The sequence below is a fragment of the Corapipo altera genome, unplaced genomic scaffold (assembly GCF_003945725.1).
Source record: "Corapipo altera isolate COAL_440 unplaced genomic scaffold, ASM394572v1 78, whole genome shotgun sequence".
NCBI lineage: Eukaryota > Metazoa > Chordata > Aves > Passeriformes > Pipridae > Corapipo > Corapipo altera.
Genome location: NW_020884904.1, coordinates 5,948,122 through 5,963,348, shown reverse-complemented (window position 1 = coordinate 5,963,348; position 15,227 = coordinate 5,948,122). Strand labels below are relative to the sequence as shown.

The 15,227-nt window shown below is 40.3% G+C and overlaps 2 protein-coding genes across 2 annotated transcripts in view; both read left to right on the top strand.

Moving 5' to 3' along the window:
• Positions 1-6,620, top strand: part of ABCC8 (ATP binding cassette subfamily C member 8) — a 79,715-nt gene extending 73,095 nt beyond the window's left edge. The window contains exons 36-39 of the mRNA XM_027651290.1: positions 776-879; positions 1,689-1,822; positions 3,175-3,237; positions 5,996-6,620. Coding sequence (XP_027507091.1) covers positions 776-879; positions 1,689-1,822; positions 3,175-3,237; positions 5,996-6,133 — 439 coding nt within the window. The 3' untranslated portion in view covers positions 6,134-6,620. The remainder of the gene's footprint in view (positions 1-775; positions 880-1,688; positions 1,823-3,174; positions 3,238-5,995) is intronic.
• Positions 6,621-11,531: 4,911 nt separating this feature from the next.
• Positions 11,532-13,932, top strand: KCNJ11 (potassium voltage-gated channel subfamily J member 11). The gene has a single exon (XM_027651324.1). It carries the CDS (start codon positions 11,625-11,627, stop codon positions 12,825-12,827), a length of 1,203 nt encoding a protein of 400 aa, XP_027507125.1. The 5' UTR covers positions 11,532-11,624; the 3' UTR covers positions 12,828-13,932.
• Positions 13,933-15,227: the final 1,295 nt, after the last annotated feature.

The window sequence follows — 15,227 nt, the reverse complement described above, 5'->3', positions numbered from 1 at the left end:
TCTCCTGAACATGCCTGAATAGAGCACAATTCATTCTCATCAAGAAGATGATGCGATTGTATACCTTTGTTGTGCTAATTAACCTATTAAAAAATTTATTTAGGCCAGCATCTGTCATTCACAACACATACAGCAGGAGTAAAACATAAAAATAGTGTTATGCACCATTGAATCTTTTATTATCATTCTATATACTAATGTAATATGAGATGCACATTTGTTGCTATCATTTCTGGGCCACAGCAAGCTAAAATAATGTTCATCTATTCATAAATGCAAGATTTGCTCATTTGCACTGAAGACTTGCATTTCATAATGCAGTATGAAGCTTGATTATTCTGTTAAGGTTTCTGTAGGAGTGAAAAACAAAGAGACACTGGATTTAAAAGGAGAGAGGGTAGATTTTTGCCCTTTGTTAAAAAATTAGTGTTAATTTAGACTTCAGTATAGTCACAGGTTTTTCCAGTAAAACATGAGAATTTCTTTAGTTTATTCAGAACAAAATAAATTATAAAACCATCAAGATATCTGCAAAACAGGAAGCTTTTTCCTTTTTGCTCAACTGAAAGTGTCAAATTTTCTTCTTAATCACATTGGTGTAAATGTTAAGTCTGGAAAATTCAGTGGATTTACGCCAATGATTGATCAGAGTCAGGCACAGATCTTTAGCACATGATTCTGATTACCTGCAGATTTGTTTCTAAGCACACTAAAAGAAGAAATCCATTGCAGAAGTTTCTATTGACTGATGTTGTTGAATTACCCATGACTGTAGGTTTAACTTGGACCCTGAGAAGAAATGCACTGACAGCATGCTGTGGGAAGCACTGGAAATAGCGCAGCTCAAGCATGTGGTGAAAGCACTACCTGGGGGCCTAGGTAATAAGACTTCCTTTTGAGAATATCGTTTCCAGTATTCACAACATTCCTGTTTCATGTTTGTTTATTTATTAAAAGTGTAGTTGGTGAAGAAAGAGCTTTTTAGGTTTGTGGAAGGTGACAAAAAGTGCTTGGCTGCAGTCAAAGGTTCTACCTCCATGTAACTGCTTTATCAACTGTAGCTGTGGAGCAGAATCCTCTTTCTTTTCAAATCAGTGGGTATGTCTTCATTATGAAGTATTTAGGTTTATGGGTCTCTTAAATGCAAATAAGGTGTCAACAAGTCGGGTGTTATCTAGAACATGGGGTTTTTTTATTTTCCAATAGTCATGTCCAGGGAGGAAGATTTCAAAAGCTTAAAGGTGTGAATCATTTGGCCATGCAAAAAAAAAAAAAAAAAAAAAACAAGAAAAAAACCAAACCAAACAGAAGACAAACAAATGAACCATCAGTAAAATCCCTTAAAATGTATAATCCTAAATTACACATCCTTAGGGTAAAGAATTGATGGATGCTACTTTGACAGGGAGGTGCTGTGTCATAGAGTTCCGTAGAAACTCACTCTTAAACATCCTTAGCTACTTTGATATCTAACAGATATAAAGAATATAGTGAGACAAAAGTACAGGTTGTTTTGAACAATGGAAATAAACAGGTAAAATAACATCACCAGCAGCTGTAGACTGAGGAAATATTACTTTGTGCTGAAAGTGAGACATTATTTTCCAAGCATGTGCTCTGTTCTGATCTGACCTTCTCATACACACACACACACAATATAAATACTGGTTTTGTTGTATCATTTCCAGATGCTATAGTCACAGAAGGGGGTGAAAACTTTAGCCAGGGCCAAAGGCAGCTGTTCTGCCTGGCAAGGGCTTTTGTGCGGAAGACGAGCATCTTCATCATGGATGAAGCCACAGCATCTATTGACATGGCAACGGTGAGTTTAGAGTGTTTCTGATTTCTTGTTTTCCTTGAAGGGGAGACAACTGACAACATGTGAAGAAAAGGGTGGAAAGCAATTCTATCTACTCCCTAGTATGCTTATGCCATATTTAGTGCAGATGTGTTCCCAAGTCCACGTGATTGGGAGTCATTGCTAAAAAATCTAAAGACCTTTCAAACCATTTTACTATGAATTTAATAGACATTGCAGAACTGCTTGCGTTAGGAAAATGAAGCAGGTTATTTTAATTGGCAGTTTCTTAAGTAAACAAAGCTTTGGAAGGTCAGTTGGACTGGTCAGTGAAGGGTAAATGGGCAAGCAACAAATTTCCCCAGCATGGTGGACAGGACAAGTCAGGAAGTTAAAAGGCTTGAAAGTAGAGTCAAGGAAATAAACAGAGACACAGAAAAGACATACTGGATTATTGCATTAATTGTCTGGAGTTGCTGGGCAGATGTTAAACCACTCAGTAACAATGCAGTGACTGGATTTTAGCTAAATAGAATGGTACATTTTTAGGATTTTTTTTCCATCTGTTAGGTTGTTACAATAAAGGTTTCAGTTTCCTTCCTGCTATAAGTAAAGAAAATATTTGGGGGAGGATTGTTTACAACAGCTACAATTTTTAGTTCAGTAAAATGTTAAGTTGTCAGTAGGGTTGGGAATTCTACTGTATGCAGCCCAGTTAAAACACATTTTGGATTTTGACACATTAAGGATAGAGTTCCTCCCTTGAAATACTTATCCAAAGAACAGATAACACCAAATGAAAGTATCTGTGTTAGTGACACTTCTAGGCAGTTTGGTATGCAACGTGTCTCCTACATAGCAAAGGATGAGTACTTGTTGAGTGAGAGCTATGTAAGTTAAGACCATCTTAAATATCATCTCCACTGTTAAATATGCCAGGTACAGGACACTCCCTTGTTTGTCTCTGTCACCCCTTGGTGTTAGATGTCCCCAGTGTGCTGGGACATTCCTGGGCTTGCAGTGGGGTGAAGAACACACTACTGAGTGCCAGCATACTTGCAGCCTGGCAGCACCCTGAATTCACCTTGGATTTCCTCACTGTAAACCTGAAGTCGGGATAGCAGGAATTTTGAGGGCCAGAGCACAGCTCTTGTGCCCTCTGAACCCCAGAGGCAGTGGAGGTGGCAGGGGAGCAGGGCTGTCTAACTGGAGACCAGGCTCAGACTTCATTCTGGCATGTAGTTAATTTTTCATTTCAGTGGTGTAAGATCAATAAAAGCATGGAATAATCAGTGGTTACTTAGGCCTTCTTAGTGTCTGTGTCTATCATGTAAATTCTGTTGTTTGAAAAGCATAAAATATTCTTCTTTCCATAGGAGAACATACTCCAGAAGGTGGTCATGACTGCGTTTGCTGACCGTACTGTGGTTACGATAGCAGTAAGTACAGTCTCTGCTGCTATTCTAAGGCAAACAAGAATCAGAAATGCCCCATTAGTCAGTTCTTGTCTATGTTAATGAATGTGCTAATTTGGCCGTTAATCTTTTTTTTTCAAGTGGTTTTTAAATGTAAGCTTTCCTTTCCAATTTAAACTACTTTCTTACTTAAATTCATAATAGCAGCTTCTTAAATGTGCTGCGTGATGCTAAGTGAGATTGCCTGTAAAGGCTCCTAATCTATGTATGTAGTCTGTCTTCTGTTACCCATTTTAGGCTAATTTGAAATACCATATGCTTTGACTACTGTGAAATCTAAGAATAAGTTTCATCAAGCTAAAATAATTACTTAATTAAGGACAAGTAAATAAATACACATATTTCAGGGAGGTGAAATAAAGTCAGTATGCTTCTTAACACTTACAAATTGAATCAAGAAATCTATGCTCAGCAGTCTTTGAGCATCATTTATTCTCATCTAGCACACGTATCATAGAAAACCTGATTTATCTTATGGTATCCATTCAGTGTGTCATTATAAAAAAAGCAAAGGAACCATAAGCATGAAATTTCCTGATTTCTCTGCATGAAAATTCAGAGTTGCACTGCATTCTGCATTTGTCTATCTTTTTCAGTTTGTTTGGGGACAGATTTATTAGTTTTTTACTCTCTTAGTGAGTTTTAAACTGCACAGTTCAAACAAACGACATCTTGGAATAAACTCACTTTTAATGTTTTTTCTTCCAATTGTAAATGTGGTTTACAGCAGGTGGGTTTGTAGTCAAAACATTCTGTAGCAGAATCATAACATTGTTTTGGGGGGGATTGGGTAGTAGTTTTGACCTTTTTTTGTTTGGGTTGTTCTTTTGGGGGTTGGGGGTTTGTTTGTTTGTCTGCTTTTTCCAGAGAAATCCATATATTCCTAAATTGTGTTAAGGAAGAACAGGAATGGGAAGAGTTATAATGTTGGCCCTATATTATCTTCTGTGTTACTTACTGTGTTATCAGAACAGCAGCACTGACTGTGTTATACTGAAAGAGATCAAACAGCAAGGGCAGCAAGTTCAACCGGAATGTGATATTTCAGTTCCCTCCCACTGCCTGTGGACTGGATAAATGTCACAGAAACTGCAGCAGAAATGAGATTTGTAGATGCCATCAGTGATTATTTTATGGAACATCTGGCTAGGAAGCCACAGAAGGAAATACAAGAGCTATTTTTGTACAGAGAGTGCCCAAAACCTGATAAAAATCCTTATGGGTGAAAAGCGACTGTGTAACAGTATTCTGAGATTAAATATCCCTGCAAGAGTAATGCAGACCCCAAAAATCCCATGCAGTTACACTCAATGTTAAAAAGTAGAATTCTGTCAATATGGGGAGGCTTGCAAAAAAACGAAACCCAAAAATAAATGGTGAAAAAAAGCTAAAGGAAGCAGCAAAGAAAATTGAATCTGACAGACATTTTGGAAATCACTGAAGGATTTTATTTTTAAAAAGAGAAACAATGCATGCTATTTTTAAGGAAATACTTGAGTAAGGATAGAAAGACAGTGGTATGGTTAAACAAATAAAAAAGATTCTTAGAAACAAGAAGGCATTCTTGTAAAAGCTGAACTCATAGCCAAATAAAGAAAAGAGAAATTATCAAAATGGCATGTTACATGTGAAGAGCAGTAAGGCAGACAAAAGAAAACAAAAAGAGAGCAGTATCTGTGGGCCATAAAAAGTAATAAAGAATCCATGAAACACACCAGGGGCAAGATGTCAGTCAGTTTACAGGGCTATTTGATGATTGATTCATGAAAGCTAACATTATTGCAGAACAGTTGAAGTAATTGTTTTCAGTGGAAAAAAATGGGGAGGTTTCTTGCTATTAAATTAATCAATCAAGTTAGGGCTTACTAGGAAAAGGAGAGGGAACAAAAAAAGAAAACAAAATACCACTGTATAAGTCCATAGTTTGCATATACCTTGAATACTGTGGGTAGTTCCAGTCTCCTCATTCCAAGAACACCACATTACAACTGAAAAACATTGAGAAACACAAGTAGGATTGCAGGTGCTAGAACTGCTCCAAAAGGGGAGCAGCTGAGTAGGCTGGGGCTCTTCTTTCTGGAAGAAGGACAATGTAAGGACATGTGAGAGAGGTCTGCAAAGTCATGAGTCAAGGGCATTAGATGAAGCTCTGAGCAACAAGGCCCAGAGCACACAAAAGGAGGGAGTACTTGTTCATATAGTGGGGTGGAAGTGTGGAAAAATCTTTTCCAAAGGATATGGATGCAAAATGTTTATGAAAGCTCAAGAGAAGACATGGGCAAAGTCTTAGAAAAATTATCTATTTGATTTTTCAAATGGACAAACCACATCAAGCTCAAGAACGCTCCCTGACCTAGAAGTAACCCAGGACTGGGAGAATTCCCACATGCAGTACCACACTTGTTTGCCCTGTTCTACTCTGCCTGGCTACCTTCTTGTGGCAGCACTTGGTGGCAGGACACTGGGCTGGAGACATTCTAGTGTGGACTCATAGGACTCTTCATACTGAAGTACCTGTGTGCTGTTTAGATACTTGAATACCCACATGGCCCTTGGTGTGTATACTTATCTGCAGTATTTGCACAGTAAATAAGGATGAAAAGTAGGATAAGTAGCCTGAATAAAACTTGAACTTGATACGAAAACTAATTTCTGGAAGTCTGTCTTATCTTGGAATATATTGGGATAGATACACTGACCTGGCATTTTATTTGTTTTTCAGCACCGTGTGAACACAATCCTCAATGCAGATTTGGTTATCGTAATGAAGAGAGGTGTTATTTTGGAATATGACAAGCCAGAGGTTCTGCTAGAACAAGAAGACAGTGTCTTTGCTTCTTTTGTACAAGCAGATAAGTAGTAAAAAAAAAAAAATTTTAGATTACAATTGTATTATTTTCCATAAATGTAAAATAACTGTAAATAAATAATATTTCATAATAAATTGAGCTTTTCCTTTTTTAATAAAATGAGCCATTTTTCTCCATCTAAAGCATTAATGAATTATCTGTGTACTTTACTTTTTTGTATACAACTACTCTTCTTTTTATTTACTACCAAAGAACCATGAAATATAGTTAAGAAAAACTACAGGGGTGACGTGCAACAGGATAAACACCAAACAAACATAGCCGGCAAGGAGTTTTTATGTAACTCTCAAACCTCTCCTGTCATTTATGAACTTGTTATTTTTTTAATGTGTCATAGCCCTACTGTAAATAACGCTCGTGACTTACTAAATGCAGAAGGAAAAATTATATACCAAAGGTATTTCTGAAAAGCTTGTATCTCTTTCAATCACACGACTTTGTAAAGCTTTAATATCCAAATATAAAATCTATAAAACATTTTTTATATTGTGGTTTATTGATAGTGCCTGTGTTGTCTTAGACTCTCTAATACCTTCTAGAAATTAGTCACGATCTGATTCCATCTCTATGCCCATAGAATACTGATTCTAGGCAGAAATGAGGCAGACTCTTTCCCAAACTATGAAGAAGCTGAGAGGAGGCAGGCTGTGATAAAGTATCAGTGTTTTAATGCCCACTGTTTCCAGACCAGTGCAGATGTACCAATTCATCTGGAAATTATCCCTCCAAGTCTGGTAAATAAACAGTATTAAACCTTTCACTGTAGCTCAGAGCCATGAGAACTTGACTCATCGTCTCCTCTTTTCACATATTTCACCCACTGTCATGCTATTTCTGGATTCACTGTGATCCTTAGAATTATATTATATATACTTATTAGGATAATTTTTAACCACTGAAAGTATCCTGATCTGGCTAGATGGCTACTCATCTCTGCCCTGTGAGAATCATTTCAGGATTTTTTCATTGTTAGGGGGTTAAAATGTCAATAGCCCAATGGAAGGCTGCAGTGCATTTTTCACCCTTATTCTTTATACAGCAACTTTGCCTTTACATACTTTTTTTTGTTGTCATCTTCCCCTTTTTGAAGAATTACTGACACTTTGGAGAACTCTTTTTTTGTCTCTTTAATCTGCTCAATTAATTTGAAAGCTGTTTTTAAAGGCTTCATCTTCTACAAAGAGACAGCTTGATGTTCTCATGGGATATATGATATTTTAATGCATTACTTCTAACACTGCAGCAGAAAGCAAGGAAAACTGAAGAACTGTTGTTGCTGTTTAAGTAGTGTTACCAGTGCCACAGCAGAGGATTTGCACCATCTGCCTGCTGTTATTTGGGCAATAACAAAGGGCAGGTCACTGGTGTATGAGCAGTGTTAAAAGTGGGGAGGTGTAGGATATGGTTATGCAGATGAAATGCATGAGCTCTGACATGGCCTACTACACTTGAAGAGAGAAAATGGGCAGCTGGAAGATATCTCCTCCTCCAAGGAATCATTTGCTGGGCAATGTCCCAGAAAAAATGGCTGCAGAACTATTTGTGTATTTTTACTCTGGGATACCAGGCTTCCATTAGGGCAAAGTGAGAGGAAATGGGAGACAGGTAACTATCCTTTCAAGGGCACAGAGCAAGTTTCTACTACAGCTACTGTGTACGCTGTCTCCTAGTTTTCCAGTACTGCTTCAAGGCAGGATCTCATCCTGTAAAGACTTAGGAAAACACCACTCTGCAGGACATCTCAAACTCATGCTGCAGAGAGAAATCCTCAGAGGTTTTGCAGCCATCTGTGGAAGATCCTAAATCCTAATGGCAAGAGGAGAGATGCAGAGAAGTGAGGTTTCATATGCTTTTAATTAAGTGCCTGGGATTTGACACTGCAATTTGGACTAGCTCCTATTCTACAAGCTTCTGACAACCTCACCCAGAAGGGAAAGCAGGGGAGTAAAGGACACAGCATATGTGACTGTGCTACATCTCACAGTATTAAGAAATTAGAACTCACAGTACAAGTGTCATATGTTTCCATTTTAAATGGGACTTATGTTTCACAAAAGCAGTATTGTAGAAGAGTAGAGTGAGTTGGTTCATACTCAACGATTTTATATCTTTTCAATGGGACCACAATGTTGAATAAATATGTGTGAACAGGGAGAGTCTCAGCTGCCACTTGAACAGGACACACTTGACATTTCCTCAGCACGTTTTATCTGGTCTTCTTGATATGGGGCCAAGTCCCAGGGATTTTCTGCCCCTAACTCTAAAGGGTTAGAGTCTCAGCCGTGGTCTGAAGCAATACCCAAGACCGTTTTTCTATGGTGGGAGGCTCGCTGTGTTTATCCAAGTCAATAAACCTTGTTGCCTCAAGATAGGCAGTCCAGAAGTTGCTACTGAATCAGGCTCATATGTGTTTTCAAGTCAGTGAAGCATTGCTAAGCAAAGGGCTGGACTGAAATGGGTGCAAGAAAGCACAGGAGCAGCCATGGCCTGAATTTCAGTTCTCCTCTGGGATGGGACTCAGTTCAGTCCCAAAGGTATTTGTGGGATAAACTCCCCGTGGAGATGTAACCAGACTTTTTTTTGCTTCCTTTCTATAAATGCTTCTATTATACGAAAGGTTTTATAGCATTTATTCCCTTGTCTTAATGTGGCCATTTCACCATGTTCTGATTTCCAAGGGAAGCCTTTGTAGCCTTACTCTGCTTCTAAAGGCAGAGTAATACCATGGCAACAGCTAGATTTTAATTTAACAATTATCCTAAGATCTTATAGCCATTAAAATTAGGATAAATTGGGGTGGAGGGAGTTTTGAAATGTAAATCCTGTTTTTCGTTTGAAAAACTTACCCCCTGTGATTCAATATTACAGAGTGGGATTGTTCATTCCTGGGAGCCCAATTTGTTCAGGAGCTCTTGACACAACTATGTTGGCTCACTCAGAAGATCTGTCACTTTTTTAAGTACCTGCCACTTGATCTCCAACGACAGGGCTTCTTTTTATTCTGGTCTAGAAATTCCTCAGCAGAAGCCACTTGCTTTGCTATCCCATCTCAGCCCGTAAGTGCTCAGAGGTAGAGAAAAAGAAGTAAGCCAGTGACGGTCCCAATAAAGAACAGAAGTGGAAACAAGGAAACACCATTCTAGCTCTATAGAGGTCAGGATTCCTAAAACCAACACAGTGAATGTGTTCATGCCATATCCCTTGCTGTAGCGGGCTCCATGGGTAGTTCGTAGCACCAGGCGACGCAGCAGTTCACTCTTCCCTTTAAAACACTCCCCCACACAAGTTTTTAACCATTCTACGTTCATGGAGGTACCGCCCCCTGGAGGAAAAGGTACAGAATAAGCCCACGGCTAGAAAAGAGTACGGAAAAACGGCACAGAAGTCAGGACTACCTCTTGAATCCCTATGTCCATGTCTGCAAAAGAGTGTGAAATGTTGCCTGAGAACTGCATGGTGTTAAAGAGCCTCCTCGTGCTCACCGCAAAATGCTGGAAGTATGAGCTGCTATCAGCCAGAGAACTACACGTTTGACAAGTAAATCTTCAAATTACTTCATCCTTTTGGGTTGTTTTGGGGTTTTTTAAAATGTTTAGGAAAAAAAAGTATTTTAAAAAAACCCAAATTTTTTAAAAATTAAACTGTATATATAAATCATGTACTTGGCATGATTTATATATAAAACTAAAAGTGTAGGTGCAGGTGACATATTCACAGTAAGCACACAAAAAGAGCCAAGCAAAGTGATACAGAGAAAGGGGAAACACCTTTGGCTACACTCGGTGTCCTGGCAGCCACATGTTGCTTTTCTAGGTTTATTTATCAAAAAAGCAAGAAAGATGACCTAGAATAGGAGAAATCATGCAATACTGGGAAACTGGACCCTCTAAAAGGAATGGATGTGTGCAAGGACATGCAACTATTCATGTATAAAAAGTAGAAATAGTCTAAAGTAAGCATTTAATTGCAAGACCGATAACAACTGCTCAGAGTGCTCAGTGATTACTTCAAAATAGTAGTGTGAAATCCCTAGGTGGGTCGCTTTAAGTAGCTGTAGGTGGTGAAAGTTAATTTCAACCCCAACTGGCTGGCTCCCAAATATCAACTGGACAATTGCCTTGCCCAGGGAATCAGTGCCAATAGCTGTTTACAGTGTGTATCACAGCACTTAGAGCTTAAACTGAAGGGAAAGTCCATGGACACGTGCAATTAGAAAAAAAATAATCACAAATCCACTGGCACTAAAGAAAAACCCCTTATGCAGGATTGCTAAAACATCCTAGGATGTTTTAGCAATTCTACAATGTTGGTGTCTAAACTGAAATAGAAACAAAATATTGAAATTAGAGTAAGTAAACACATGGATGAGAATATTGCTGTTTACACAATAGAAAAGTCAGATCAGAATGTTTCTGAATAATGCATTTTGTCAGGAAGATACATCCTTTCAGGCGTGCACATGTATGTATTTACACCCACAGAGACATCACAGTGCCACAGATGGGTTCTACCTTCCTGCCTCCTTTTGTTGCCTCTTCCGAGGATATGCCCCTCTGGAAGTTCATGTCACCAGGGGTTAACCCTTTGCAGCTGGATCATTTTTATTGCAATTTTTACTTCTATTTGGACTATAGACATTTTCCTGAGCAGCCATAGCTCACGTAAGTTCATGGGCTCCTTTGTTAAAAAAAAAAAAAAAAAAAAAAATCCTTGTTTAGTCTAAAAAGCTCTAGAAAATTTTATAAGTGGGATTGAGCCCCTTTAGTTCCAGGTCTGTGTTTAACCATTATATCCTTGGATTTAGCTTCCTCAAGCAAATTCTAGAAGTGGGATTCAGTCCCTTTATTTCCAGGTCTCTGTGTAACCATTATATCCTTGGATTTAGCTTCTTGAAGCAAATTTCCTGCCACCAACTGCCCGATTTATTAGATGAACACTTTCCTCTTTTTAAAGAAAAAACGTGCAGGTGAATTTCAGGAATTTTTATTATTATTATTATTAACATTAAAAATTCGTTTTAAAAAAATTGCCCAGTACCGTTTCCTTTCTTTCTTTCTTTTTTTGTATTTCACGGAGTAATCACCTGACCCGAAGCCACAGCATCCCACAAAGCAGCCCCCTGTTAATGGAAGGCAGCTGGGGGAGTAAATCCATCCTGGATCAAATGTTTACAAACAAACCGCGGCACGAAACCCTTCCTTTAGGGGAAAAAAGAAAGATGAATAAGTAAAAACGAGAAGAAAAAAAAACCAAAACCAACACCCTGAGGGGTAAAAGGTAAAGGAACGCCCCCAGCTCGCACGGGGAGCGATCCAGGGCCGGTTCCGGCGGGGGCTGCGGCGGCGCCGTTCGCCCGCTCGGCCCCGGGGCGCGGCCGCCCCCCCGTCCCCGCCGCACTCACACACACACACACAGAGACACGGTCCCTCCCGCCCCCGGTGCTCGGGGCGGTGCTGAGCGGCGGAGCGGCGGCGGGGAGCCATGCTCTCGAGGAAGGGGATCATCCCCGAGGAGTACGTGCTGACCCGGCTGGCGGAGGATGTGCCGGATCACGCCCGGTACCGCGCTCGGGAGAGGCGGGCGCGTTTCGTGGGCAAGAACGGCGCCTGCAATGTGGCCCACAAAAATATCCGGGAGCAGGGACGCTTCCTCCAGGATGTCTTCACCACGCTGGTGGACCTCAAGTGGCCACACACGCTGCTCATCTTCACCATGTCCTTCCTCTGCACCTGGCTGCTCTTCGGCATGGTCTGGTGGCTCATCGCCTTCGCCCACGGGGACCTGGACCACAGCACGCGGCTGCAGCGGGACCCCGGGGAGGGGGCGGCGGGGGCCCCGGCCAGCTTCGTGCCCTGCGTGACCAGCATCCACTCCTTCACCTCTGCCTTCCTCTTCTCCATCGAGGTGCAGGTGACGATCGGCTTTGGCGGGCGCATGGTGACGGAGGAGTGCCCGGCCGCCATCCTGGTGCTGATTGTGCAGAACATCGTGGGGCTGGTGATCAACGCCATCATGCTGGGCTGCATCTTCATGAAGACCTCGCAGGCCCACCGGCGGGCCGAGACCCTCATCTTCAGCAAGCACGCGGTCATCGCCCTGCGGGAGGGCAAGCTCTGCTTCATGCTGCGCGTGGGCGACCTCCGGAAGAGCATGATCATCAGTGCCACCATCCGCATGCAGGTGGTGAAGAAGACCGCCAGCCTGGAGGGGGAGGTGGTGCCCCTCAACCAGATCGACATCCAGATGGAGAACCCCGTGGGGGGCAACAGCATCTTCCTCGTCTCCCCACTCATCATCTACCACGTGATAGACAAGAACAGCCCCCTCTATGACATTTCCCCCATGAACCTTCACCACCACGAGGACTTGGAAATCATTGTCATCTTGGAAGGGGTGGTGGAGACCACAGGCATCACCACTCAAGCCAGAACCTCCTACCTGGCAGACGAAATCCTCTGGGGCCAAAGGTTTGTGCCCATTGTGGCAGAGGAAGATGGGCGATACTCTGTGGATTACTCTAAATTTGGCAACACAGTGAAAGTGCCCACCCCTTCTTGCACTGCGAGGCAGCTAGAGGAGGACAGGAGCATTATGGACACCATGACATTGTCCCCTAAAAGCACAATGAGGAGGAGGTCTGTCAAGCTAAAACCCAAGTTTACCATAAGTGAGGAGCCTTCCTGATGCCTTCTGACTGGAAAACTCTGTTAGGGCTTTGTATCTGAAAGATGATCTCATGAACTCAAAACACTGAGGTGGCCTCTTACTTTTTTTTAAATTCAGGTTGGTAGCACAAGGTATGTTCTGGTGTTATTTATTGTGGGGAAATCTAAAGCTAATTATATTTTTTTAAAGATGTGAGAGATTTTAAGCAGAACTGGGTGTAGAAAAATCATGGTCTGCAGCTTTAAATTTCAAGTCAGACTATTTAATTGCACGATCATTCTGCATTGATTCAACTGCAGGTAATAACACATTTTCTCAAAAAATAAATGTGTATTTATCCTCAGACATTGCAGTTTTTAGGGTCTTGCAGTGTTCGCAAGTCAGTAGTTTTTAACTGCTTTTTTTTCTTACTTGAACAATCAATATAGCAAAATAAAATATTAATAATTAATAAAGTAGGCTGGATTTAAATTATAACAAAAGGGTCAGACAATGTTATGTATGACGGAAGACCAGATCTGGAAGTGTCTATATATTATACTCTATGTCTCAAAGAAATATACTGCTGGATTTGCATCATCCATATTGTGTTGTATGGAGCCACTCCTACCAGATGCAATATGAAATGTATTTGAATATTTACCTTTGTTTATTTTAAAAACCTTTACACTTCCAAAATAAAACATTCAGGAATACCTATTTGGACTGTACATTTCTGATAGTAAGCAATACTTTGCCTTTAAAAGGAGTAACAGATAATATACAGTTTAAATTAATTATAAATCAGAAAAATTCTGTATTTCAATTTCTACATGAAGAGAAGCAACATTTCCCTCTGCCCAAGCCACATAGCAATAGGATACTCAGGAAAAAAATTAACCTCTCTTGGGTCATGGTGAATTCTGCTAGGTAATCAGAGAATAAAAATAGAATTAGATATTTTAAATGAAAGGGCAGTGCTGAATGCTGAAATTATATCTGCATGCAGTAGGCAAAACCTTTTACTCCTTTCCCTTTTATAAAAGAAGCTGAGGTTTTTGTGCTTAGGGGAAGGAGGGATGTGTAAAACAGTGTGGTCACTTCTGGGATGCTGTGTCACAAAATATACTCCTGCTGAGGAAACTATTCCCTTTCTAATTTCATCCTGATCTCCCTCCACACCCGGCTCCTGCCTTGATTTTTAGCTGAATTCCAGATCTGTCATTTACCAGCAAACATGAAGGAGCCATGTTCACCCTCGCGGTTCCACAGTGATAACAGGAGCAATTCCCCTTAGCACACTCCTGCAAATCCACTATCTGGGCACACTGGTAACAGCAGCAATTTTATTTCTATGCAGGGTTATCAGGAGGTAGCTCCAGGATTAACTACAGTGCAACCAGTCACCCAGGAAAAAATATAATATTCAAATACAACCTAAAAATAAGTATTACAGAGCTGATCCAACGCCTGGTTACACAAGCTGTGCAGAGGCACCAAGTTAGTTTCAACTTAAAGGAGCTTCTAGTATCAAGTCTTGTGTGTTATGTAGTTCACAACAGACACCCAAAATGGTTTGTGTTGGCAACATTATGGCAAACTTTTTATGCCTTGTCAGTGTAACAATAAGACAAACTCATTCAAAAGTATAAGAAAACTTCCATAGTGACTACAGAATGCTTTCAGGCATTTATAATGAAACAGAACAATTTTTGGCTGAAATCAAATGTTGTTTTAAAATGCTAAAATATTACTTATATTTTTGCTGTTTGTGTATTTCAGTTTTATGAAGTCCTGTATCAGCATTATCAGACTGCCAGTTACAGGAATAAATACCTGCTCAGTTTCCAAATTCCCACTACACCAGTACTCTTCTGTGAACAGCTCTGAAAGTGTGATAAGAGTTTGACAACAGAAAGACAGTAAAACTAGCATTAACAAGTAGTCAGCAAAGAAAATTTGGAAAGGCATATTTTACATTTGTAATCATACCCCCCCTTATTTTTTAAAATACTGAACAGTTAAATGCCTTTGATGATTAAATTTCTCCTGTCAGACTGAGTTGAACTTTCACATTATTTTCCAGCTTTCCCTTTTACTGCCCCTGTGCTGTCTCCCATTGCCTGTCAGAGGGCACTTCCCGTAGAGCTACCTGCATTTCCCAGGCACCTTCATTCCTTTGAAAGTTCATTTTTTTAATCACTTGTCACAATAGCACTGCTCTATTCTTACAGGAGCCATAGACAAAATATTAATTAGCTTTCCAGTGACTTCAAACCTTTGACTTCTCCATGGCCTCCTTAGTGCCTTCTTTCAATGTGTAAGATACACCTTAAGGTTCTCTCATAAAACATTTTCAGCTCTGGTTGCAATTTTAAAGCTCTTTTCAAGGTTTGACCTAAATGTGAAGCAGTTTCAGCAGCAATACCATGCAACTAT

Coding starts and splice junctions, on each gene's coding strand:
- KCNJ11 (XM_027651324.1), top strand. CDS start 11,625: ATGCTCTCGAGGAAGGGGATCATCCCCGAGGAGTACGTGCTGACCCGG.